This window comes from Lutra lutra, chromosome 17 (genome assembly GCF_902655055.1).
Source record: "Lutra lutra chromosome 17, mLutLut1.2, whole genome shotgun sequence".
NCBI lineage: Eukaryota > Metazoa > Chordata > Mammalia > Carnivora > Mustelidae > Lutra > Lutra lutra.
In genome coordinates, this window is record NC_062294.1 from 40861864 (window position 1) to 40888097 (window position 26234).

The following is a 26234-nucleotide window of genomic DNA, read 5'->3' on the forward strand; positions in this document are numbered from 1 at the left end:
TCTAGAATTATGCCTACTTGATATAAAAAGAACTGGCACACCAAGAAACACCATCCTTCAGGAAGGCAGACAAAAAATTGTTTTATCTTTTTAAGATGTATTCATGAGTGATTTGTTATCCTTAAAGAGGTCCTACAAATCAGTAAGAAAAATATTTACCCCCCAATAGGAAAGGGAGCAAAAGATAGTTCCTAGAAGGAAAAACATTGAAAAGAATCAAACACTTAGGTATAAACTGAACAAAAGAAGTGCTTATGCTTATACTCTGTAAACTACAAAACACTGAAAGTTTTAAAGACCCACATAAATTGGAAAGATATTGCATGTTTATGGATTGGAAGGCTCACTGTAGTTTAAGATGGCCGTACTCCCTAAATTATTGTACAGATTCAACACAATTCCTCTCAGAATCCCAGGTGAATTTCTTGCAGAACTTGACAAGCTGATCTTAAAATTCATGTGGAAACTCAAGGGACCCAGAATAGCTGAAACAATCATGGAAAAGAGGAATAAAGTTGGAAGACTCCCACTTTCCAACTTCAGAACTTACTTCCAAGCTATAGTAATCAAGACAGTGTGATACTAGTAGAAGGATGGACACAAATCAATGGAATAAAATTGAGAGACCAGAAATAAATCTTCAGAAATAAACAGTCAATTTGATTTTCAACAAGGGTGCCAAGATAATTATGGAGAAAGAATAATCTTTTCAACAAATGGTGCTGGGATAACTAGATATCTACATGTGAAAGAATGAAGTTGGACTCCTCTCTCTCACCATACACAATAATTAACTCAAAATAGATTGTAGATCTAGTTGTAAGAGCTAAAACTATAAAACATTAATTTTTTAACTATAAAACATTTAGAAGACAGGAATAATTTTTCATGACCTTGGAGTAGACCAATCCTTTTTATAAGGCTCCAGAACCAAAAGCACAAATGACTAAATTAAAAATAGATGAGTTGGACTTCATCAAAATTTAAAACTTTTGTGCTTCAGAATATACCATCAAAGTGAAAAGACAACTCACAAAATTGGAGAGAATATTTGCAAATCCTATATCTGATAAGGCAGTTCCAGAATATATAAAGAACTCTTACAACTCTCTCAACAATAAAATACAGGCAGACGATTGGACAGGCATGTCTCCAGAGAACAAATGCAAATGTCCAACAAGCACATGAAAACATGCTCAGCCTCGTTACTCATTAGGGAAACACAAATCAAAACCAAAATAAGATACCATTACCTCCCCCCACACCCCCCATCCCGAACTCAGATGGCTAAACTCTAAAAACAACAGCAAAGACAGATGATAACAAATGTTGGCAAGGAGGTGAAGACTTTGGAGCGCTCATATATTGCTGGTGGGACTACAGAATGGCGCAGCCATTTTGGAAAACAATTTAGCATCTCCTCGCATGTTAAACATAGAGTTACCATGTGATCCAGCAATTCCACTGCCACGTCCATACCCACGAAAAATGAAAACATAGCCATGTAAGAATTTGTACATGGATGTTTGTAGCAGCATGATTCATAGTGGCCAGAAAGTGGAACCCACCCAGTGCCTGTCAGCCGGTGGGATGTTGCAGAGATGACGAGGATAGCTTAAAATTAGATTCTGGTGATATTTGCACAACTCTGTTAATACTAAAATCATTAATTTTAATAGGTGAATTTTGTGCTATATGAATTATATCTCAATGAATGTATTAAAAAAGAAAAGCAGTTTCTTCACTAACCAGTAATTGTACTTCTAGGAATCTGTCATTTGTTCCTCCCATATTTATCAGGTGACACTGTTCTAGTGGATGTTGTCTTGGGTGCTAGGGTACAACAAGGAATGAGTTAAGGAGTGACAGTAGTCCCCACCCCACCCTCACCTCATCTGCGGTTCCAGTTCTGTGTAATCAACCCCAGTGAGCAGCAGATAATCCACCTTCTGACAGACGGTCAGTAGTAGCCCAACGCTGTGTCACCACGCCTCTCGCACTCACCTCCATCTCATCACCTGGCTCTTTTACCATGTCCCATCATCACAAGAAGGGTGGGTCCAGTATAAGAAGATATTTTGAGAGAGACCACCTTCACATAAACTTTGTACAGTATATGGCTATAATTGTTCTATTATTGGTTATTGTTGTTAGTCTCTTACCGTGCCTCACTTATAAATGAAACTGTGTCGTAGATACGTATGCTGTGTACAGGGCTCAGTACTCTCCACGGTTTCAGGCATCTACTGGGGCTCTGGGAACACATCCCTGGCAGATAAGGGTGGATGAATGTAACCAGATACCATGATCTGAGAATTTTTTTAAAAAGACGTTCATAACGGGCGCCTGGGTGGCTCAGTGGGTTAAGCCGCTGCCTGCGGCTCGGGTCATGATCTCAGGGTCCTGGGATCGAGTCCCACATCGGGCTCTCTGCTCAAGCAGGGAGTCTGCTTCCCTTCCTCTCTCTCTGCCTGCCTCTCTGCCTACTTGTGATCTCTGTCAAATAAATAAATATAATCTTTAAAAAAAAAAAAGACGTTCATAACATTAATTTCAACAATAATAAGCTGTAAACAAATGAGCCACGGGCAGACAAATCATGGCATCTGGTAGAATGTTATGTAACCATTTAAAATTAAGTTTTCACAGAATAGTCCTTGACATGAGAAAATGATACAATGTAATGTGAAATAAGTAAAATGTTACATGAAATAATCACACACCACTATGAAATCAATATTATTTCTGTAGCTAATGGTGTTAGATTTTGATTTTAGAGCCCACCTTTCCATCCATTACTATTTCTTTTTATGTTTTCCTGGATTTTCTAAATCTCCTACAATAAAATATTGTATCTTTAGAATCCTAAATTCCAAGTTTCTGTTAACACCAAGCAAAAGCACTGAACTGTGGCAGGCCAGGCCTTTAGATGCTAGAAAGAGGTTTGTTTCCTTTGAGGCGAAGAAAACAAAACTATGAGGGAAATCTGATTTGCTGCTGATAAGAGCAGAATATTTCATATGCCAATAAGAGTATGGAATTGTCCAATTTCAAAGAGGAGAGAAAGTATCAAGTCTTGGGGTGCCTGGGTGGCTCAGTCAGTTAGGTGTCCGACACTTGATTTCGGCTCAAGTCATGATCCCAGGGTCTTGGGATCGAGCCACCTCTGGCTCCGTGCTCAGTGGAGAGTCTGCCTGGGATTCTCTCTCTCCCTCACCCTCTCCCCGGGCCCCTCGCTTACACACTCCTGCATTTTCCCTCTCTCTCAAGTAAATATATAAATCTTTAAAAAGAAAAAAATGTATCAGCTCTTTATTAGAGGCTCTCATTTTTTCTTTGTGGCATATTTTCTGTGTTGAAGTTGGTTGAGTTTTGCATCTGTCAATATCAACCTGTTAGCACTTCTCCTACACCAAGAGCTGTCTTTAGTGAGAGCTCATTGTGTGCTAGGCATTTTAAAACCTCACCGCATCCAGTCCTTATACCAGGCCGTTACGGCAGCTCTGAAGAAGGTGTCATCACCCCTGTTCTGCATGAACCCCAGCCAACCTGTCAAGGCCCCACAGCTGGTTTGCATCAGAATCGGCGCTATAGCTAGTGCAGGTGCCGGTGACCTCAGGGCTCACGTTTTTGACGGCGGCGCGGGGAGTCAAAGGCCTCACCCTGGGAGGAGTTGTCTGTCTAATGGAAGTCAGCACACACACAGGAAATGCAGCTATAAAGGACCCAGGCCTGCAGTGCGGAACATTCAGAAATCACAGAATATGAGGAAATACTGTAGACAGTAACTATAAAAGAACTCTGGAGAAAATGGAAGGCTGCAGATCGCATTTGCCCATTTCCAGAATGTGTTTATGCCATTGTTCGCTACCTGTACTTCCTATTATCCATTTGTTCTCTTCTTAATTAATGTCACAAGGTTTCAAGTGCTGTATAATTCAAAGGTAAATACAGGACATAAATGATTCCGTTTGGGGGACTTGTTTTTAGACTGAACTGCTTGAAGCTCCCTGTGTTGTTTGTGATTCGAAATATATCCAGCCAGCGTGTCAGCGGGTGCTGGTCTCTTGATAAAACCCATTTATTTCACCATCTCATCTTTGCCTGTCGCAGGCGACGTGGCTGTATGGCATCCAGATGACAGGCTTGCTCCTGGTCTGCATCCTCCAGTTTTTTAATTCTATGATTCTCGGATCGCTGCTTATCAGTTTCAACCTTTCAGTATTAATTGCAAGAAAACTTCAGGTAGGACATATTTGTGTCCCCCTTTTTTTTTTTTTTTTTTTAAATTCTGTGGGTAGTTGGGCCTTATTTTCATACAGCACACAAAGGAAGATGTCTGACCACATTCCCTCTGAAAAGCACTGAGGTCATTATGTAGGTGTTTTTTAAACATGCATGGGAAAGCATTTCTGTTTCATAGCTTTCTGCTGTGCCATCCCTTCGTTTTGACATGTTTCTTTTCTTAGAGAATTAGAATCTTAGTTCACGGATTAGCCAAAGATGCTTATTTGAATGCCATTGATAGAAAGTTGAAATAAAAGAGCAAAACTCTTTAAATTTTATTGTGTATGAATTCAAGAGTAAGAAGAAGCTGCTGCTTGGGGGGTGTTCGTCGCAGTGTCTTTCAAGTTGGCAGACACCGTATTAGTGATGGAGCCGCGCGGCTCTTCACCCCATCCTTCCGTACCATGCTATTGGTTTGTAAGTGAATTAAAATTCACTCAGAATCTCGAGAATCACAGGACTTACATCAGGAGTATGGGGACCTTTCCTAGGGTGTCACGTTTGAAAACATTGGCCTGATCTTTTGGCTTTATTCAGTAATTCAGATTTCTTAAAGTTACATGGGATTTAATTAAGAGTCCGTTGTTTTTCTTCATATAGTGTCATAAAGCCTGTTTTCTTTCTCATGAGCATATGAGAAACATTTCTCATAACCACTTTTATATCAAGAAGCTGTTTTACTTTCTGCTTTGGGAAGAATAAATCCTTTCTCTTTGGAGTGAGAGCTGTCATGGACAAGCTGTCACAACGACTTTTAAACAGGCTTTAGTTGATTATCTAAAACAGTAGTTCTCATTCATCCTAACTTTAATTATAAATAAACATCATGCATATTTAACTCTTTAGATATTATATTTGATAATCTGTAAAGTTATCTAAGGGTTGTAAGAAAACTATTATATATCAAAGAGCACAATTTACCTTTTTTTATACAGATAGGTCTTTAATTGGGTTATGGCTGTGTCTGTGCTACATGAATTAATGGGTCAGTGATCTCAAGATTTGTTCATTCAATGTATCTTGAGTACCTTCTGGCAGACGTATGGCAGTATGCAACCATACTCTGGTTGCAAAGGTCTTAAAAAGAGAAAGAAAGACAAGGACAGTTTTCTGATCTTATTAATTTTTTAAGTGAAATAATTAAGGAGGCACTTTATTTTTTTTAAGATCTTATTTATTTATTTGAGAGACAGAAAGACAGAGATAGGGAGAGAAAGAGCTCAAGTGGAGAGGAGAGGGTGAAGTAGGCTCCCGGCTGAGCAAGGAGCCCATGCGGGGCTCAATCCCACAACCCTGGGATCATGACCTGGGCCAAAGGCAGCAGCTTAACTGATTGAGCCACCCAGGTGCCCCAGGAAGCTTATTATTAAGGAATTCATTTACTCTTATGTTAGAAATGTACAAATATTAAGACATTGTAACCTCATAAAAATTAGGTTGTATTTTCCACATATATTCTCTATGTTGCATGATCTAATGTTTTAAATCCTTAAGTAATCTCATCTTAAATGTTTATGAAGTAACTTAAGGATTAAAACTCAACTGTTTTAATTTCTAGAAAAATCTGAAGACTGGAAACTTCCTAAATAGGCTTGGGAAACTGTTGTTACATTTATTTGCAGTTTTATGTTTGACACTTTTCCTCAACAACATTATTAAGGTAGGTTAATAAAATGACCTTTAATTTATATTACTACAGAATTACCAGTTTTACTTGTAACAAGCTCAGCTTTAACTTTGTTTCAGTAACCGTTGTTTTCTTGATTTTAGTCACTGACTTCTCTTTACTCTTTGTTAAAGATTTTTTTTATCCATTTATTTAAGAGAGGGAGCATGAGTGGAGGGGGGTAGGAGCAGAGGGAGAGGGAGAAGCATTTTCCCCACTGAGCACAGAGCCTGACATGGGGCTCGATCCCATGACCCTGAGATCATGACCTGAGCCAAAGCTTAACAGACTGAGCCACAGGCACACCTGTTCACTCTTTAATATGTCCTAACTTGAACTCAGTTTCTGAGTTATTAAACTTTTGGTAAAGGCTCAACTTTAAAAGCATTAAGTGTTTCTCTAAATTTAAAAAATTCTGCTTTTGAAGAGAGCATTTTCTTGCACTGTGGTACCAAAAAAAGATGACGTGATTTTTATTGGATCAAGTTAAATAAACTGGCAGGGCATCTGGCTGGCTCAGTGGGCGAAGCATGCGACTTTTGGTCTCAGGGTCGTCAGTTAGAGCCCCACGTTGGGTGTGGAGCTTACTTTGAAAAAAGAGAGATAACTAACTGTACTTTCCGAAGCACAGTGATTTATTAAGATGATTCTGCCCCTCCTAGAAGGCTGGTTTCAGGACAGGAGACATCTGCATGTACATGACAGACTCCTTCTCTTCCATAAGAGAATAGCAGTCCTTCTTCCTGTCTGTTGACTATCAAAGACTCTCACTCATCCAGCCGCATTAAACACTTCCACTCCGGGTCCTTGTCACTATGTTCTTAAACCCCAGAGTTCAGTACTTATCAAAAGCTTATTTGTGCGGAGCAATCAGCAGTTCTGAAGGATTGGCTGAAAGATAAGCAGTTCATCCATTCCCCCACTCTAGATACTCAGTGATCTGTGCCTGGATTAAGTCAGGAGAGAGCTGCCTGCCCGGACCATTGATTCTTGACTTCCCGAAGAATAACATCTATTGAATTGTACTTGATGTCTTGCCAACTACATACAATGAGAGGAATTAGAAAAAATCTTCTTTGAGACTCCTGCTGTTTTTACTGTAGCCATGGGGAAAAATTTCTCTTGAGTCTCAGTTCTAGGAGTGTTAGGATCTCTTTTGAGTAACTGGTTTGTTTTAATCTTAGAACCTGTGCTTTTATCTCCATCTGCATTTGCTAGTTGAATGTGTAAGCCCAAATTTGTGGCTCATCTCTAACGAATATATTTTAGGTACTGACCTCACTTCCCGGATTCATCTTCTTTTCTTTTCTATCTTCATTTTCCTTCTGACAGAACTTCTTTACCCATTTATGTCCGATGGATTTTTATAAGCCATATAGTAAAAATAAAATTATGTGAGTTATAATCACTAATGATGTGCACTGGCATTTGTCAGTTCCCCCGGAGGGCCACCATGGGGGCCTCCATTGTCTTTGTGTGACTGAGTCTTCTGTCGGTTGGGTCTGCAGACAGAAACCCCAAAGCCAGACAGGCCCTGTGGGCTCTGTATTTGTTTGAGGTTTCAGATCATCATATCACTGGTTTTCTGATCAAAACATTTGTACTCTGCCAGGCTTCAGCCCTCTCCCTCTCCCTGAGACCAAAGAAACTCATCTTTTATCTATTTTACATGTTGAACTAACATGTAAGATGGTTTGAAAAAATGATTCTGCTTAAAAAAAAAAAGAAAAAAAGGAACAGAGGGAGCTTAAAAGTCCCCCTGTTAGAATTCCTCACTTCTGGGACACCTGGGTGGCTCAGTGGGTTAGGCCTCTGCCTTCAGCTCAGGTCATGATCCCAGGGTCCTGGGATAGAGCCCTGCATTGAGCTCTCTGCTCAGCAGGGAGCCTGCTTCTCCCTCTTCCACTCCCCCGCTTGTGTTCCCTCTCTCTTGCTGTGTCTCTCTGTCAAATAAATACAATCTTTAAAAAAAAAAAAAGTGTCCCTCACTTGTAACAACTATTGAGAATATTTGCTAATTTTATAAATACACGTGCACACAATCCTGTGAGACTGGACACTGAATGTGTGTACTCAGTGGGAAATTACCAGGAAACCATGCATAAGGCACTCATAACAATTTTCATTTTCTCCCTCCCTGATAGAAAATTCTTAATCTGAAGTCAGACGAACACATATTTAAGTTTCTGAAGGCAAAATTTGGGTTTGGAGCAACAAGGTATGACTGAATTTAAAATTTATGTTTGCTTTTTTATATTGAATCAGCAGGGACTTTAAAACTTAAGTTATCATTATGCCTTCAACTATAAAATCCAGGTTCATTTTGAGGAAAAAAGTGTATTTACATATCTTGTACTGAATTTAATACTTTGCTTTCTTTTCGTTTGTTCCCTAGAGATTTTGATGCAAATCTGTACCTGTGTGAAGAAGCGTTTGGCCTCTTACCTTTTAATACATTCGGAAGGCTTTCAGATACTCTCCTCTTTTATGCTTACATATTTGTTCTGTCCATCACAGTGATGGCAGCCTTAGCTGTCGCCTTCCATAATCTCAGGTACGGCATGTTTCAGAAATCTCTCCCGTGCTTTAATGAACTTGATCTGTGTTGCAGAAAAATGGCAGAAAAAAGTTGAAGTTCAAAATATCAGACCTCAGACAGGGTAGTATGGTTCAGCTCAAAGGGGATCATAATCAGATTAGAGTGGACCCCACACGGAGTATTTAAGGGTTGACCAGATAAGAGACAGCAAAAAGGCAATGCAGTAGAGACTGGTCTGGGAACAAGGTCCTCTTTGAGCCAGTTCTGCCTTGCTCTTATTATGGAATGGGGATACCCAAAGGACTTACTCTGCGGGGTTTTGTGGGGACTAAATAAATTAAAATAATAGTAGTTAGAATGCTGCCTCTCTCCTAGAATATTTTTGTAGATTTTAGCTGTCATTAGCTAGTGTTGTTACTGACTCAGAGTCTCTGTTTTGTTCTCGTTATTAATTTCCTGTTGTTTTTCTACCTTTCTTCTAGCTGCCTTTGTTATTGCTCATGAAAGATCAAGAGTTAACTCTTGTTTGTTTTGTTGCATCTTGGTCAGGGGCTTGTAAAAGGGGAGTGGACCGTAACTGTTAGCATCTGCCGAAGTCTTCAGTAATAATTGACTATGTCTAAAAGGCTGAACATGTTACTCATCTGCTAAAAGAAAGAGTGAGGGAGTATAAAGACTTTTTTAAAGCTTGTAGAATACCTGCCTACAAAGCTGATGGAGGTTTTTGCATTTACTATCCATGTTAAATCGAAAGAAAATTAAGTGTAAGAAATTGAAGCTACTGTCATTTGTGAAAACTTAATGAAGCTCAGAAGGAAGCCCTTTTCTCTGTAGTTATCTTGCCAATTAAGGTGCTGGTGAGCTGTGATTCGCAGCCACCAGAGAGCCGTGCTGGGAAAGGGCATTAGCACGAGTCCAGATCAGTTGAGATGTTTTATGATTATTAAGAGTGAAGCCACATTGAACCATGAAAATACTTCATTGACTATAACCTATTTTAGTATCTTTCAGAACTGTTCTTAGCCTGATATCTTGCCCAAGATAAAATTTAGCCCTGTGAAAATAGATGGAAATTATTCTAGACAGTGTAATTTAATATTATTCCAGACACGCCAGGTGTCGACAGGACTCTAGACTGCATGCAAAGCAGGAAGTTCAGTTGGCCTGCAGTCTTTTGTGAAAATGTCTGCGGTGCTCAGTGTGAATCTATGAGCCACCTCTGCAAGCCGACTTGCTGTATGATTGTAGGTAAAGATTTTAGAGCATTCTTATCTACCAGGTAGGGGTATCAGAACCTTATTACAAGAAAAGCATTAAAGTAAAGCTCATTAAAGTGATGTAAGAATTATAGTATCTTAATATTAAATAACTGTTAAGTCATTTGAAGGATATTTTATCAATGCCAAGTATCCAGAGTATTTCTATCATTTTAGTACTAGGAAGGATGATGCTACTATGTTTACCCGACACATCTGCATTCCTGTAAAGGGTAGGACAGTGAGGGGATTAACTCAGGGGCTCTGTGTTCACGGGACTGATTCGAGCTTTCCAGCTTGGCGGGGGAGATGGGGAGAGGTGTTGCGAAATTCTCTCAGGTATCAAGGGGAGATGAGAACATATGTTCTCCTTGTCTGGAGCACTCTTTCAGTAGCAACATAGAAGCCAGAGTTTGGGTTGTGATATAGAACATCTAAGTAAAGGTTATTACCAGTGGTGAAAATTCCCCGAGAATATCAGTTCGATTTTCATGGGAATGTAGGGTGGTGAAAGGATTTCTAGGAAAGAAGAGTTCTCTAGTTGCCTGGAAGCATCGTACATATCCAGGTCTATTGGATTTTATGAAGAAGTGGGGCCTTGTAAAGGTACTGGTTTTATCTTAAACTGGCAGCCCTTCCTGCTGTTTCCGTATCCCCTTGACAACAGAAGGTGCAACGGCCGAACTCACTCGCCCATCTCAGAGTCTCTAAGGTTCAGACAACAAGATAGGACAGTGCGCTCTTCCCCGGTGTGATGAGTTTAGAGTACAGCATATCCCCTGTGCAGTGTTCTTGCCACAATAAATGAACTTGGCTCTAATAATTGACCTCTAGATCTAATTTCAAGTTTATAAGGAGCATGGGAGTAGAGAAATGTATTCAACACCACCACAAGGAGACAATCAGCCAAATCCAGAAGGTGGGAGTAGTTACAGGACAAATGATACATTTCCTTCCGCCAATAGACGACCTCCAAGTGGAGGGCACTTGTATTGATTGAAAATAATTTAAAGAGACGTTGATGAAATGCAGCGTGAAAGCCATGGGTCCTAATTCAAAGAAATCACCTGAAAAAAGCAGTGGCATTAATGGAAAATAGAATATGAATTGAGTGTTGACATGATAAAGAATTATTATTCATTTTATGGGTTAATTATTCTAATGTAGCCAAATTTGATTAAAAAAATCATGTTAGACATCTTTAATGAGGTTTGGTTGGCTAAAATGTGATCATTTTTTCAGAAGGGAACTGATTTCCATGTTTATGGATTCGTTTTTCTCTTTTCTTATTTGTAAAAACTTGTAAAATGCTAGTAACTCATGAAATATCTCTAAAGAAATCTTATAATTTAAGTGATTCCAAAAGAATTTTTTCTACTTCCTCCTAATTTAAAGGGTTAAAGCATTCTAAATTTTTACTCAAAATGAAATTTGTTGTATTCTAGTTATTAATGCATTATAACAGTTTTATCCTCACAAATTCAGAATTTTGATTTATGTTGATTCGTTTTATCTTAGAGCAGTAACACATTTCTAAATACATGAAGGCATAAGTTTCTGGTATCTTTAAGAAAGATTTAACTAACTTAAAATGATGTATCCAGCTTCAATTTTGTATGTGTGCTGTTTTATTCAGTGATTCTACAAGCCAACAACCCCCGGGTCAGATGGCGAAGTGCACGATCCTCCTGAAACCAGAAACGGCTTACAACCTAATACATACCATTCTGTTTGGATTCTTGGCATTGAGTACAATGAGGTATTTTTCTTACCTGTTTGCTGGATTGATTTTTTTTGTTCGATCACTCCTTACCTGACATGTTTTAGCAATGCAGCTTAGGTACTCACAATCCTCTTCACTGATAATTATGGTTCCCATAAAAATGTCCTTGTTTACCATCTTCTCTAGTATAAAATATTATTAGTAACCAGTCTTTTCCTCATTACCAATATTCCTCCATTTTTACTTATATGATTTTCTCAAAAGGCAATGAAATTCATAACTAACCCTTTGGCAGACAGTCCCCACACAGCCTCAGTCAGACTTTCCTCCCACAGACGGCACAGCTGCGTCACACTGCGGATCTGTCCGCAGCTGGCACAGGTCCACCTCTCCTATCTCTGTCTTTCCAGAATGAAGTACCTCTGGACGTCGCACATGTGTGTGTTCGCGTCGTTCGGCTTATGCAGCCCCGAGATATGGGAGTTACTCCTGAGGTCGATCCGTCTTTATAACCCAAAGAGGGTCAGTGCTGTCCCTTTGCTATTTCATTTTCATTTTTATGAGTTTTAGGATTTCTTTCATGCCAGTTCCTATTGTTTTCAGTAGTTGCCTGTTCACCAGTCTGATGAAACAGAGACTGCTGAAAATAGATAACTGACACATTATGATTTTTTTTTTTAATTTTAGAGAGGGGGGGGGCCAGGGCGAACAGAGGAAGGGGGAGGGACAAAAGGAGAGAGAGAGAGAGAATCTTAAGCAGGCTCCATGCCCCGGGCAGAGCCCAATGCAGGGCTGAAGCTCACCGCCCTGAGATCATGACCTGAGCCAAAATCAAGAATCTGACACTTAACCGACCAAGCCACCCAGATGTCCTGACACATTATGATTTTATAAGGAGTTATTTTTTAAATAATTTTATTCTGAATCTTAATTTTATTTTTTAAATCATTGGTTTTTTTTCCCAAACCATAAGTTTGAGCCAAAATAAGATATGCTCATTATATTGAATTTGGAAGTACTGTAAGCATACAAGGAAAAATTAAAAATCACCAATAACCCCATTATCCAGAGTTATCACTATTATTATCATTATAAATTATACTTAGAGCAAATTTAAGTGTACGGTTATGACAATAAGCCTATAAATGCAGTTTTGAGTTGTTCTCCCCTAAATATTCACAAGGTGGCAATATGGTAGAAGCTATGAGTATCTCATGAGTGATCGGACCCTAACATTGACTTAGTTGTTGGGCAAATTGGAGACTCATGCTCCATTAAAGGACATTTCTGTTGTTTTAAAAAGAAAAAAGTCATGTGTTTACAAAGCAAAACTGTAAGGCAAAAATATCTGTGACCTAAATAATGTCTTTCTTATATAGATATGTATAATGCGATATTCAGTACCGATATTAATACTGCTGTATCTGTGCTACAAGGTAAGACTGATTTTCCTCATTCTTTCCATCATTAATCTAGCAAAATAATTGCTTTACTCAATGTACTCTGTCTGTTATTGGCAAATAGAATGGTTTGCAGAGGTTACAAACATCTCCTTCGCTTCTCATGAAGGCACTTGGCATTGATAAGAAAACTGATCTGTTTCCCAAATAGTATTTAACAAGTAAAAATATTATAGCAAAAACAACTACAGTTTAATTTTTCTAATTAATTTTGATTCTGACTTACTATTCAGCTGATGCAAATTCTGAAAAGAAAGGTGTTTTCAGACTTATACTGAGGTGAATAAAGTAGAAAAATAATTTTTCCCTATTACCTGCCTTATAGAGAGTAAGAGATCCTAAAATGCATCTTACTTTAACCTACATATTTCATTAGATGCTTAAAATCATCTTTGGGAGAGGCTGGGTATATACAGTCCCAGATTAGCCTCATGAGCTGTCCTTCAGTTTCAGTAGGAAATCATGAATTTCGTATTCTCAGGTGACTGATTTCTGAAATAGCTTTAACTGTGCTTCGTTCTGAGAATGCTCCTCAGGAGACAAGGAGTCGCCAGTCAGGCTGATTATTTGGTGACCCTTTTGTCACATCTTTGAAATTTAGAGGCTTGAATCTGTACCAGGGCAAGGAGCCCAGACTCTTGCTATCCAGTTGAGCTTTTACCCTCTTTTTTAAAAATCTGACGTATTTTTTTTTAAGTTCAGATTTTTTCCTTCAAATTTGGTTTTATGTTAGAACAATAGATGTCCTACTCTACTGTGTATAGCCCCCCACTTGGGCGGGGGGTTGCTACGGGGGGTCACCCAAGGAGAGGGTCAGCTAGAGCAGCTCAGCGTTTGGTTTTATTTGCTTATACTTTCACATAAGATTTTATCTGAAGCCAAACGTTTTAGGCTAAAAATCATGTTTGCTAATCACTATATTGGGTGATTCTACTGTAAATATTTCAAAAATTTATGCTCTATTGTGTTTCTATCTATCAAAGCATCTACTGTTGCAGGCAGAGCGCTGTGCTAACTCCGATACTGGAAAACATAGAAATAGGTTATTTCTTCCACCCGGCCTCTGGGAATTTTATAGCTCTCATGTAAATAAATGAAACTTCTTCAAAAGCTCTGGAAAGCAATGACTAAAGACTAAACAGAGTGTATGTTTAATAACGAAGGAGGTAACTTGACCTCTCCACATTGGCTCTGAGTGACAAAACACCCTCCTCACAGAAAAGATTGCGCTCACTGTGCTTCTTGGCTCCTGCTAACGATGTACGCACACTACGACGGTCTCTCTTACAGTCGCTCTGTGCGTAGGCTGAGTTCTTAAGCGTCAGCTATGTGTTTGGAATTTTACTGATTTTTTTTTTTAAAGATTTTATTTATTTATTTGACAGAGAGAGATCACAAGTAGACAGAGAGGCAGGCAGAGAGAGAGAGAGAGAGAGAGGGAAGCAGGCTCCCTGCTGAGCAGAGAGCCCGATGCGGGGCTCGATCCCAGGACCCTGAGATCATGACCTGAGCCGAAGGCAGCGGCTTAACCCACTGAGCCACCCAGGCGCCCTTACTGATTTTTTTTACAGCTATTTGAGGACTTAAGTCTATTGTTCTTGGTAAAATTGAGGAAGGAGAGTATAGGAGAAATAAACCACACGGTACAGCACCGGTTCCCAAAGTGTGGTCCCCAGAGAAGCAGCGTCAGCATCACTTGGGAACTTGTCATAAACACAGATATTTAGGTCCCACTGCAAACCAGACCTCCTGAATCAGAAACTCTGGGAGTGGAGTCCAGAAATGTGTGTGTCCTTGGCCCTCTAGGTGGGGCTAATGTAGAGAACTGGACTTCTCCGCCTTGGCGCTGTTGACACTCTGGCTAGGTAATTCCTTGTCGTAGCTGACCTGTGTGTTGCAGGATGTTTAGCAACATCCCTGCTTTCTACCCCCTCGGTGCCAACAGCACCTCCCTCCAGTCCTGGCAATCAAAAATCTCCAGACATTGGGAAGCCTCCCTTTGGCATGGAGCCAAATCCCTCCACCTATCCCTCTTGAAAATCATTACTATTTAAAAAAAAAAAAGTGATAGCACCAAAAGAACCCATCATTTCCAGGAAATCTACACAGACATTCTTTGAGTAAGAGAGTAACTCAGAAGATTCCCTCTAAAGATTAGCCTAGCATCAGTGTAGCTCTTCTCAGCCCTTCTCCGTCCTTCTCAGGCCTGGACTTTAGGGGAAAGTCCAGCTTTCACTACACAAAACAATCTAGATATTCCAGCCTCTCAAAATGTGAAATCACACAGACAATAGAGATGTTATGTATATTAAGAAGTACCCTGAAACTGAGGCTGTTTCCATCTGTTGAAGATTTACCTATAAGTAAAATAAACTGGATTTCAAAGCCTGACTTTGAGGTTCATGGAGCAATTGTAATGAGGAGTTCAGATTTTCTCGTTCCTAGCAGTTTTGCTATATGTCTCTTTAGAACAATCCTTTTTAAAAGAGAAAAGCATCCACTTCACTCTAAAACCAGGAGTTTAATAAAATCACTACCCTCGTGTTGATGAACTTACTGGCATTGCTGAAATACCATTTAGAAGGAACAGTTAGTGATCCAACACTTATTTTCACATTTATGTTTAAAAAGTTTATCACAAGACAGTGTTACTAGATTTGAACATTTTCAGAATTAACAGCAGCAACTTCCAAGCTAGCAAAATATCTAATACCCATTGAATTCATAGATTTTGATATGTGTTTTATACCAAAGGAATGAGGACATATCATTAAAAAGTTGGCATTCTGGTGCTTGCTTCGGCAGCACATATACTAAAAAGTTGGCATTCTGTTGATTATGGAAATTAATAGGGACAACTGAAATATTACACAGGTATCATGGAATCACTATGATTACATCTCTTCTAAAACTTGGAACCAGTAGTGCTGATACCTGGTTTTCTGTCACCAGCAGTTTTCCTTGTTCACATACCCCGGGGACAAGATGAGAAGGAGCACTAAAAATGGCTGAAGATGAGATGAGATAAAGTGACAGGGCTGACGCCCAGCCACCAGCCAGTCGGGTGCCACTCTGGTTCCAGTTAGTGGTTCTGAAGTACAGTTACTACATTTTCCACATTAATGAAGCACAGACCCATTGTCAGTGGCCTTCTTCCAACATAGGAATTCTGCTGTTCACCTTAGGGTGTATATAGATGATCAAGGCTTCCTAGCCGATCAACATTTGGTACAGCAGTAAACATGTAATTAACTGTTGAATTAAACAGGCAATTATGTTAGAAAAGCCATGGACTCGGGGTGGGACATTGACACTTTCTCTGCATCACCTTAACTAACTCAAGTTGAGTAGGAGGCCACGGTGGCATAAATAGAATATTCAGGTACACCAGATTTTCCTGGAGAGTCCTGCTTTCCAATACTCTTCTCTCCCATTGTACCCGCAGTTACATTAAAACCCATCAGGGCATTTGTCCAAATTTCCAGTGCAGATGCTGTAATCACAGTGAGGAGGGGGCTGGATGTGGAGTCAGGTTTCTAGCGGTAGCTCTGCCCCTTTGTGACCTGGTCAAGTCATCTCTCCGAGCCAGCATCTGCAGACGAGTAAAATAAAAAGTGAACAGCAGGAGAGATGGCACCTTCTGGGTCCACTTTCTCCCTGGGTAGCTGCAGGGGTGAAGGAGATTCTGTGTTCCAGAGCATGTTTGCAGCTCCACAACCGTGCTGTTGTGGGAGGGCACTTTCTGTCTCAAAGGGTAGATGGCATGACACAAGTTAGAGTGTCTGACACCCTGTGAGCTTCCTGGTGGCTGCCATTCCTGTCCTCTCCAAATTAGCGTTTGCCTAGATATTAACGTAACATACGGCAGCATTTTCGCTAGAGTAAAATAAAAGCTCTTTTTAAAAAGTTGACCCTCCCACCCTGATCAGCTTGGGCTCAAGACAGTTTGGGGAACTGGCATCAGACTTTGGCTTGCCTGATGCCAGGAGGGCGGATGGGGGAAGTGAGGTCGTTCTCCTGCTGCTGTCGTCCTGTCCACGTAGCTCACAAGTTCTATGCAGTTTCTTCTCTTTCGTTTGAATCTTAGCGATAGTTGTGGGTGCGGGGGTGGATTTTGTTTTTGTTTTTGTTTTGTTTTTAATTTCAGTTCTGGCCAGGAATGATGGATGAACTCTCCGAGTTGAGAGAATTCTATGATCCAGACACAGTGGAGCTGATGAACTGGATTAAGTAAGAGGATTTTTTTTAACCTTTAAAATGTAAAGTGCCTTTTAAGAGTCACTGTAGACCTCACCTGGTGTTTCCTTTTTTTCTGAATCTAATTGTGAAGATACATTCATTTTCAAGTTTTTCTTTAAAACTCTGTATTTGGAAATAATTCCTTTCCATCCAAGAAATATTCTCTCTAACCACAATCTCACAAAGAAGGGGGAAAAACCCACACAGAGAGGAAAACAGAGCTGGAGGATAATGGAAGGAAAGCTTTATACTCTCAGCCAATTTCACCTTGATCATTTCTTTCATTTTAATACCATCCTGATTTTCTGTGACTCCTAACACAGGGAAGTATTCCTTCCTTGCTAATCATGTAAAAATGACACTGTAAACCACTGTTAGAGTCCTACTAGCTCCTTGCACATTGCATTTTAACTAAGCATACTACCCAAGCCTAGAGCTAAAGGAAACCGAAACTACAAAGGCTTCTCTCTGGAACATCGTGGTGTTTGGAATTGTATCAGGTCTTACCAGTGCCTGTGCTCTGCTGCTTCGCCTCAGCATTCGGCGTCAGGATGAACTCTGTTTAGGGAGACCGGCCTCCCACCAGCACTAAGAAACTTTTCTACCCAGAGCAGTATTCCTGTGCCCCGTACTGCTGTACTTCCCTGCTTTATAACCAAAAAGCAGCAGTGTAATTCCTCACATGTAAATAGATGTCGCAAATCTTGTGTGACGTACTCTGAAGGCACCGGCTGTACCGTCTCCCTCCCTTAGAATTTTAGCAGCCATATTGGCACTTGCTCGTGACTGATGTTGACTAACCAGTACAGTTTAGCACCACTTGTGTATTAAGAGATGGTAAATGTTTGATAGCGTGGGTCTCTTGAGTGCAATACGTGGCTTTTATAGAGATTTATGTCTAAAATATATATGTGGATTTGGTCCCAATGTCGGACTGGCTCTGACTAGATGCAGGGAGTATAATTTTTCATATATTTCCAGTGCTGAGATTTCAAAGCAGGCTTTGTCTTTATATATTTATTTAACTTTAAATCATGGCAAACAATTATAGAGTAAATAATTCCTTCAGTATTTATTGTGTATGGGGAAAGAGGGTTATTCGTATAAAGAAAAGCTAATTACTTTTGCATTAACTATAGTCAGCTGGAAATTTATGACACGTACATCTGAAGGTGAGGCTGGTATTTTCTGTTTTTGAAATTGCACTCTCGATACGAATGTGCAGGGCACCTGCTTTCTGGTAGAATCCCGAAGCCGGCGGCTCTGGCGGATCTACCTCAGTCGTTGCTGTAAGCAGCCCACCTCCACTCCCCGGTCGTAGGGGAATGAGTCGTAGCGTCAGTCAGCATACATCCTAGCAGATCCCGGGTTGCGTTTGGCAGTGTCGGCCTGGGTGTACTCACCGGTGAGCCTCTATTTCCATGCCTGTCCTCACAGAAGATTATTTAAAGTGACATTTCTGGTTCTGAAAAATTGTGGATGAGAGATTATATCCCAGGTATAAAGAAGACTGTCTGCTAACCTGCTATTTCTCTCATTTGGGAAAGCGATCTTTGTTCCGTGCTTTCTCCTCTCATTAACGTGGTCCTCCCCCTGTGTGGAGACATATTCTTTTTACTTTTTAAAAAATCCTCAGCAACTGGAAAGCTTGTATTGTTCCAGAATGTTGGTTCTGTTGTGATCTACTCCTGCTTGTTTTCCTCTTAAAATTCTTCAGATCCAAATTATTGTTTTTGCAAAAAATAGCTGCTGGGCATGTTCGCGAAATAAGCTAAGTGATGATGAATATATGCCAGGATAGGGTCTATTTAGACACAAAATGTATTTGTTTAAATCAACATTTAAATCTGCTCTGGTCTGTTGCCTTCCATTCCAAACACAAGGGAATACACTTAATACTCTTTTTACTAGCCTTGATTTCTTTGGCTTTTGAAATATAAAATATGACCTTCAGCTTTCATCTTAGTACTTTGGTGGGTCACATGTGCCTGTGACACGAGTAGGGCGGAGCTGGGCTGGAGGATACGTGGGGTGTGTCTGAAAGTCTCACATTGTCTCAGGGCAGCCCCCAGGCCTCCCGTGGGGACCCAGCCGTGTCCGTGAGGCAGGAATGCCTCCCCCTCTCCGCCCGGTGTGCGGCTGTTCTCCAGCCGCCGCGGTACCTGCCGCGTCCCTCTTCGCCAACGCGTACGGGGGCAGGGAGGCACCCTCCATCGCAGGATGGCTGCCCTTGAAGATGAGTCAGGATGAGAAACAGTGACCTGCAGAAACGGTAGGCGAACCTCCAGTGACCCAAGGAAGCTCACCAGCTATGTCCCGGCCTCTGCTTCGCGTGCTTAGCGCTGGGGCAGACCCACGGTGACGCCTGCCTCAGACATCGCTCTTGTGCTCCAGGGACCCTGAACATCCATTGGGAGATTAGGTCTTGCCCACTGTTCACTTGGGCTTCTCGGGGTTGGAGGGTAAATTGAAAGATTCCATCATCTCAGCAAGACTTTGTTCTTTTCTTTTGGAGGGGCTCGGGTATGACCTTCTACTGGCTAACCAGATGTCCTCCACGGAAGATAAATGGCATTCGGATAGCACTTCTTAGGATACCACTTCTTAACAGCAGAGGGGCCATCCCGGAGGGATTTGATTTCTGTGAAAATATTGAATGCCTTGATACATGGAGTTCTCTCTGAACTCGTATACTTATGAGTACAATTGAGCAGCTCGTTACTGAGCACCAGCTATATATATAGGACATGATGATGAATGTGCAAATGGGGTGGGCTTTTTTTTTTTTTTTTTTTAAGATGGAAAGAAAGAGGTGGAAAGAGGGGCAGAAGGAGAGAGAGAATCCTAGGCTCCATGCTGGGTGTGTGACACTGGGCTCCATCTCTTGATCCTGAGATCATGACCTGAACCGAAATCAGGAGTCAGACACTCAACCGACTAAGCCACCCCAGCACCCCTAGAGTAGAGATTTAAATTTAAGTATAAAATTAAGAACACTTTGAGATTCAGTCCCTCGTTAATCAGCGAGGACATGTTGTCTCAGCCAGCCCCAGAACCTTCCCTGGAAGAACTGGGAGGCCGCTCCCCCCATCCCTTCCATCGGTGGGGCACCTGTTGCTCCCCTGAGATTTGAGTGCCCATGTTCATATTAACTCCTTTTTGCTGATGTTTCCCAAATACAAAGACTAAAAACCTGATATGTTGACTTTTTGGTTTTTTGAGGGTTTTTTTTTTTTTTTCACATTCTGGTATCTTTCAGTGAGCCCGGAGACTTGTTGGGCTTTCTGTGTGACTAGGAAGCACATGGGGCCAAACGCCACAATGGCGGGCTTCATACCTCTTTCCTTTGTGACCTCTGAGTGTTTCAGTCTTGGTTCCTGAAATTCTTCTCTGACGTTGTGCAATTAAGACACTTCTAACAGATTTGAATATTTTGAGGTGTGACATTTTAACTAAAGGGCTTTAGAAGATTTTTCACTAGCAGCAGTCTCTTTTCAGTGATGAAGCCCACATATACAATATTTTCTCAATGGGATGAAGAAAATGGCCCAAACTTCCTTAGCATTTTATCAAAGCAGAAGGAATTACCAGATATTTTAAATATGATGAAGGTTAAGTTCAGGCCTTAAATGCCTATAAGCCTCTTTTATATTTAATGAATCATTTTGTGGTATTTGCATAATTCTATAAATTTTCGAAGTGTAGATAAAGCAAATGTTCACACATTATATTATAATGCTCAGTTTACCCATTAGTTCAACAGTAATTAACTTGTTGAAGCTTAGAGCTTCAAAAATAAATGAGATTATTTGTTCAAAATGCCATCAGGTCTTCCTGGAATGACATTTAAATTATGTAATGTAAATCCATTTGACCTATGAGTCCTTGTCATTATTTAGTGACATTTCTTACAGAATAAATTGTTTGCAGGTTGGGCAGCCTGCTATAGAGCTTGGCAGAGAGCTATAAAAACAAATTATCCTTTCATTTTATACATCATTTGTTCAAACATTGGTAAAAATTGCTTTGTTTTTCTATAATAGAGAAGTGTCATTCAGTGGTTAAAAGCACATTAGCTATTTTAGACACAGACCACAGACCGTGTGAGCAGAAGTATCTGAGAAGGAAGACTGGCCAGCATTATACCTGCCATACTGCATATTTTAAGTTAAGGACAAAGGATGCCTTTCCCCTTGGCCGGCTAAGTTTACCACAGAAAATACAAAACACAGTGAATCTAGGGTTTTCTTAAAGTTCAGAAAATGTGTGATTGTTTTTCATTTTGTTCCACTTCGCTTGTTTGTTTTACTTTGCGTTTGCTTTACGGGTAAACTTAAATATTTAAAGTAGCAGTGAAATGTCCCAGATTTAGCACGGGGCTAGCATATAAAACGAAGTCAGCAGAAGAAAGCGAATAAACATCATCTCTGCTATGCTTGGAAGTCAGTAGTTTTCAAAGAAGTATTCTTTCTGGTTCATTTTATAGGCATTAAGATACTTGTATTTTGCTACTTTAAAATGAAACCAAGGACCTTAGGGAAAGACTGTTAACAATCCAGAAGATTGTTGTACCAACAGTTGAAACAGATCCCATTACTTTTAAACTTTCTCTTTTAATGAACCCAAACATGAAAACACGTCACAAATGAGTGCGGCTTATTTCATTTTTCCCTCAAGGCCTCTCAGCAGCCATGGGACCCATCACCCTGCTCTCCCGGGGTCTCCACCCGCTGTCGGGGAGGGGACACTCAGGTGCTCTTAGAGCACCCAGAGAAGAGAGGCAAGATTTGCCATGCTTGGACCTTGTCTGGTGTGTCTTGTTTCCAGGATAGCTAAAGGCCCACAGAAAGCACTAGTAGATGCATGCCAGACAAACCCTTCTTTATTCAGAAGTGCTTGCCCATAGTGGGAGCTGCATCAGGCTCTGCTTGCTTATTAGCTAGTGAGCTGCCTTTTTTTTTTTTTTTTTAAGATTTTATTTATTTATTTATTTATTTGACAGACAGAAATCACAAGTAGGCAGAGAGGCAGGTAGGGAGAGAGGGGAAAGCAGGCTCCTGCTGAGCAGAGAGCCCGATGTGGGGTTCGATCCCAGGACCCTGGGATCATGACTTGAGCCAAAGGCAGAGGCTTTAACCCACTGAGCCACCCAGGCTCGCCACTAGTGAGCCCAGCACACAGTAGTCCGTCAGTGCTATGGTTTGACTAAATAAAGAATAATTTTGTGACTCCCCAGCAAGCAGTTCGGGACTCCGGACATTTGAAACCTTTGTGAACTGTGTGAGTCATCTAAGTGGTATGATCAGAGTCAGGGAGGAAGATGAGACCTTGGTCTTGAACCCTGAATAGACAGTAGTCATCTGTGTCCGCCGCAGTTATAAAATAGGTACATGCTAGCAACAGCTCCGTGCATCGCCCTGGTGGGGACTCCGATTCTAATCCAAAATGGGGATGCGAAGGCAGTCTGAAGATCTGAATGGCTGCTCTCAGTTCAGCCGCCGGGTTTGTCATTTGTGCAGAAAGGCCAGCTGGGGACCCTCTAGGCAGATAGACCGTAGAAACTAGGATAGCTCAGCCACGGTTAGCTTTCGCCACTACCGCATGCTCCGCCAGATGGGTTCACCAGGCTTCACTCCTTCCTGCATTCTACATCTGTTCAGGCCAGTGGGCCCCAAAGCCAGCCACTTTGGGGCATTATTTAGTATGTGGCATTATTGCATTATTTATTGTGGTAGAATCGTTTAAGCCAGTTAGGAGCATACAAAACGAAGGACTATGGGTGGGAGTAGGGAAAACATTGACATTTTCTTGAATTAGTATTTGCCCACGCTAACTCTCCTTGGCAGTTCTGGCGTGCTGGGGTGAGGGTGGCCCAGACCAAGTGTTTAGGAAGTGCCAGTTGAATTAAACTAAGTATTTGTAAAACCTCCCGCTAAGGAGCACTACACCTTCACATGTTGTCATTGAAACCCTCGTGTCCCCCTGACTCCATGGGGCAGATGTCAAGAATTCCCTGTAAAATTGCCAGTTCAAGGGGACAGAGTAAATATCCGTTTGCTCTTGAGCTCTCCTGGGTCTGCTAGTTAGAATGCTCACAACCTACCCAGCACGGCCAACAGCACTGGAAACTGTTTTCTCTCAGAATCCACACCTCAGGCTTTGGCGTGAGTAATGTGTCATCATTGAGAAAGCTCCTTGAAATCCAACTGACTGAGAGTGTCATTGTTAGAAAAACGATCCTGAGATCTTCAAGTAAATTATTTGTGACTTGAACTGTAGGGTATCTTACCCATAGGCACCCTAAGGCCTTTGTTGGATGACATTCGTACCATAGTCTTAGCGTTAACGCTGATGTACATGGCCGTCCTTCTGCCACAGGGAGTTTGATGGCGGCCTCTCTTAGAAACGTAGCACCACAGTAAGTTTCTGCCCTAATCTCCAAAAATGCTGAGGAGGACGGCCTTTCTACAGAGCATGTTGGGTTTTAGTAAGTTCAGTTAGACTCCTCAAAACTCTCTCCATCTTTTAACTCTCCCTGGCAGACCAAGGATCCTCTTAGCACTGGAAGGGCACGTGTGGCCCATGGTGTTCTCAGTGGGCCTCTGAGGACACGCCACATCGAGGAGGGTCTGTAGAAGGGCACACATGTCCTTCACAATAAACTGACACCTTGTCGATTTGCAAAGGGACTCCCAGGTTCCCAAAAATATGGAATTAAAATCAACTACTAAGACTCTTCTTTTTCAGGGGGGAAAGGAAAAATGCTCTTACTGTAGCCAGGGAGTCTTTTCCTTCGATCTCCACCCTTGTCCCTCACATCCCACAGGGAGGCCGAGAGCTGCAGCTCGGTGGCACATGGGGAGTGAGGTCATGATTTAATAATGTGAGAGTGCCTGCGTTCCTTAGACATTCATAACTGGGACTAAGGAAATACTTGTGTTTCCACATCAGAAATTGTGCATATCCCCGTATTGAGTAATAAATTACTAGTTTTTTCAGAATCCTCTGTGTTCTTTTCTTTTTATGAATTCTTTTTTTTTTTTCCTGGAAAGTAATTTATCATAATATCTGTGATCTTTTTTCTGGTCTTAAACAAAAACAAGTTGGAATTGACTTACGATCAGCTGTAGTTTCTGGCCTTCTAATTTGTTTCACTCTAGGCAGCCCTTTCCTTAAGTTTAATACAAAACACGAAGTTTTCTAAGTTCTTTTTTGTCAGAATCTGCCCCTCGGGGGCCAGAGCAGGACAAGATCATGGGATTTAACCTGGAAGATTTCCAGCCAGGAGATGCCCACATCCTAAGACCATTCATTTTAAGAGTAAAGCCAGTGAAACAGTGAATGAGAAGTCTCCCAACTGTTGTCAAAAACAGATAGGAGAAATTCCGTAAAACAGTTTGAGTGCAAATGCCAAGGAGCCTCCTGCATTTTCCCTGAAGTCTCAGCCCTTTTTGAAGCAGCAGCCCCGTGGTTCTGGGAGTGTGATGTTGTGTTTGTTGTTGTCTGTGAGGAGGTCTTAGCCGGGAGGTTAATTCAGACTCTTGAAATCTTCCAGCTCTAACACTCCCCGGAAGGCCGTGTTTGCTGGGAGCATGCAGCTGCTGGCGGGAGTCAAGCTGTGCACCGGAAGGACCCTGACCAACCACCCGCACTACGAAGACAACAGCCTGAGGGAGCGGACCAAAGCGGTGAGGGCCTGGCCGGCCTTTCCTCCCTCATAGCTGCTCAGGGCGAGTCGGGCCTGAAGCCCCCGGGGCTGGCGGCTCTGGAGTCTAGGCTTTGCCCTGCCCCACGTCCACTAGAGGCATCCAGATATGTTCCTCTTGGTTAGAGGAATCACAGAAGAAAAACAGCTTGCGAAGTACCAGAAAAAATATTTGAGAGCAAAGCTCTCAGCTCTTGACCCAGTGAGGGAAGAAAAAGGAATAGGGGCACCCTGGTCACTTATTTTATGGACCGTTTTATGTGTGTGTGTGTGTGTGTGTGTGTGCGCGCACGCGTGTTAATTGGTAACACAGCTGCACAGTTCAACTTCAGAATAAACCAAAGTGTTCTTGGTGAAAAGTCTACACCCCAGCCCTCCACCAGCTGCCTGCTCCCCTCACAGGAGATGATAGTGTTACCAGTTTGTTGTATATCTTTCCATGGGGATTTTATGCGTATACAAATGTGTGTGTGTGCGTGCGCAAATGTGTGTGTGTGCATGCGCGCGCACACACACACACACACCCCATATTCATATTCTTCCCCCACTTTATGGACAAGTCACACATAGCATCTTGGTTTCTTTGGCCCTTGTATTTTACACTCCTTCCAGATCAGTACATTAATAACTTTCTTGTTTTTAAACCTACAGAAATTGTGTTATGCAGATGTAGCATATTTTATTTAACAGTTGGTGTTGTTTGCCTGTCTTTGGCAGTTTTATAAATAATGTTCCTGATGGTAAACATGCGTACGTATCGCTCTGCACATCAGGTTCTCAGAGGTGGACGCGCCGGGGCGGAGAGCATGGGCGTCCGTCTCTGAGTGAGACAGATGGTCCTAAGTCACTGTCTGGACAGACGGCACCAGTCACGTTCCAGTCAGCGCTGCAGGAGGCCACCTGTTTCCCTCAGTCTTCCCAGCGGTGGCTTCCAACTTTTTAATGTTTTTTATCTGTCACTTCTATCTTAGTAGCTGAAAATTTGCTGAAAAGTCTTGTTTTGGCCCGAGATTTAGCCAGTCTAAAAGCTCATGATTTTTACTAAATCCCCTGGATTTTATGAGAATATCTGAACCTAGACTCCTACTAAAATGGGAATTTTTCAGTTGGTGCAAGTGTTCGAGATCACCCCAGGTTAGTTGGAGGAAGCAGGGAGGGTCCCTGGCTCCCCAAACCCAGAGTTCAGCGGGGAAGTAGCCTGTGTGGCTGGGCCTCAGGGGAGGGGCAGAGAAGCCGGGGCAGGTCACGGGGCTCCTGCGTGCCACCACCTCCAGGACCCCGCCCGTGTCTGGGGACCCAGGGTTGTGCTCTCACAAAACTGACATCCTGAAGGTCCTGGTGCCCTTCTGCGGTTGTGAC

General features: G+C 41.6%; 1 protein-coding gene across 3 annotated transcripts in view; it reads left to right on the forward strand.

The window, feature by feature from the left end:
• The window catches only part of DPY19L3 (dpy-19 like C-mannosyltransferase 3), a 68861-nt gene that overhangs the window by 38741 nt on the left and 3886 nt on the right, over positions 1 to 26234 (forward strand). For 2 of the 3 annotated variants that reach the window (XM_047710937.1, XM_047710939.1), the window contains 9 exons: positions 4114 to 4245; positions 5846 to 5947; positions 8098 to 8171; positions 8349 to 8507; positions 11385 to 11507; positions 11882 to 11993; positions 12851 to 12907; positions 17079 to 17161; positions 24726 to 24858. In XM_047710937.1, the coding sequence (XP_047566893.1) occupies positions 4114 to 4245; positions 5846 to 5947; positions 8098 to 8171; positions 8349 to 8507; positions 11385 to 11507; positions 11882 to 11993; positions 12851 to 12907; positions 17079 to 17161; positions 24726 to 24858 (975 nt within the window). The remainder of the gene's footprint in view (positions 1 to 4113; positions 4246 to 5845; positions 5948 to 8097; positions 8172 to 8348; positions 8508 to 11384; positions 11508 to 11881; positions 11994 to 12850; positions 12908 to 17078; positions 17162 to 24725; positions 24859 to 26234) is intronic. The other variant, XM_047710938.1, reaches the window with a different exon arrangement.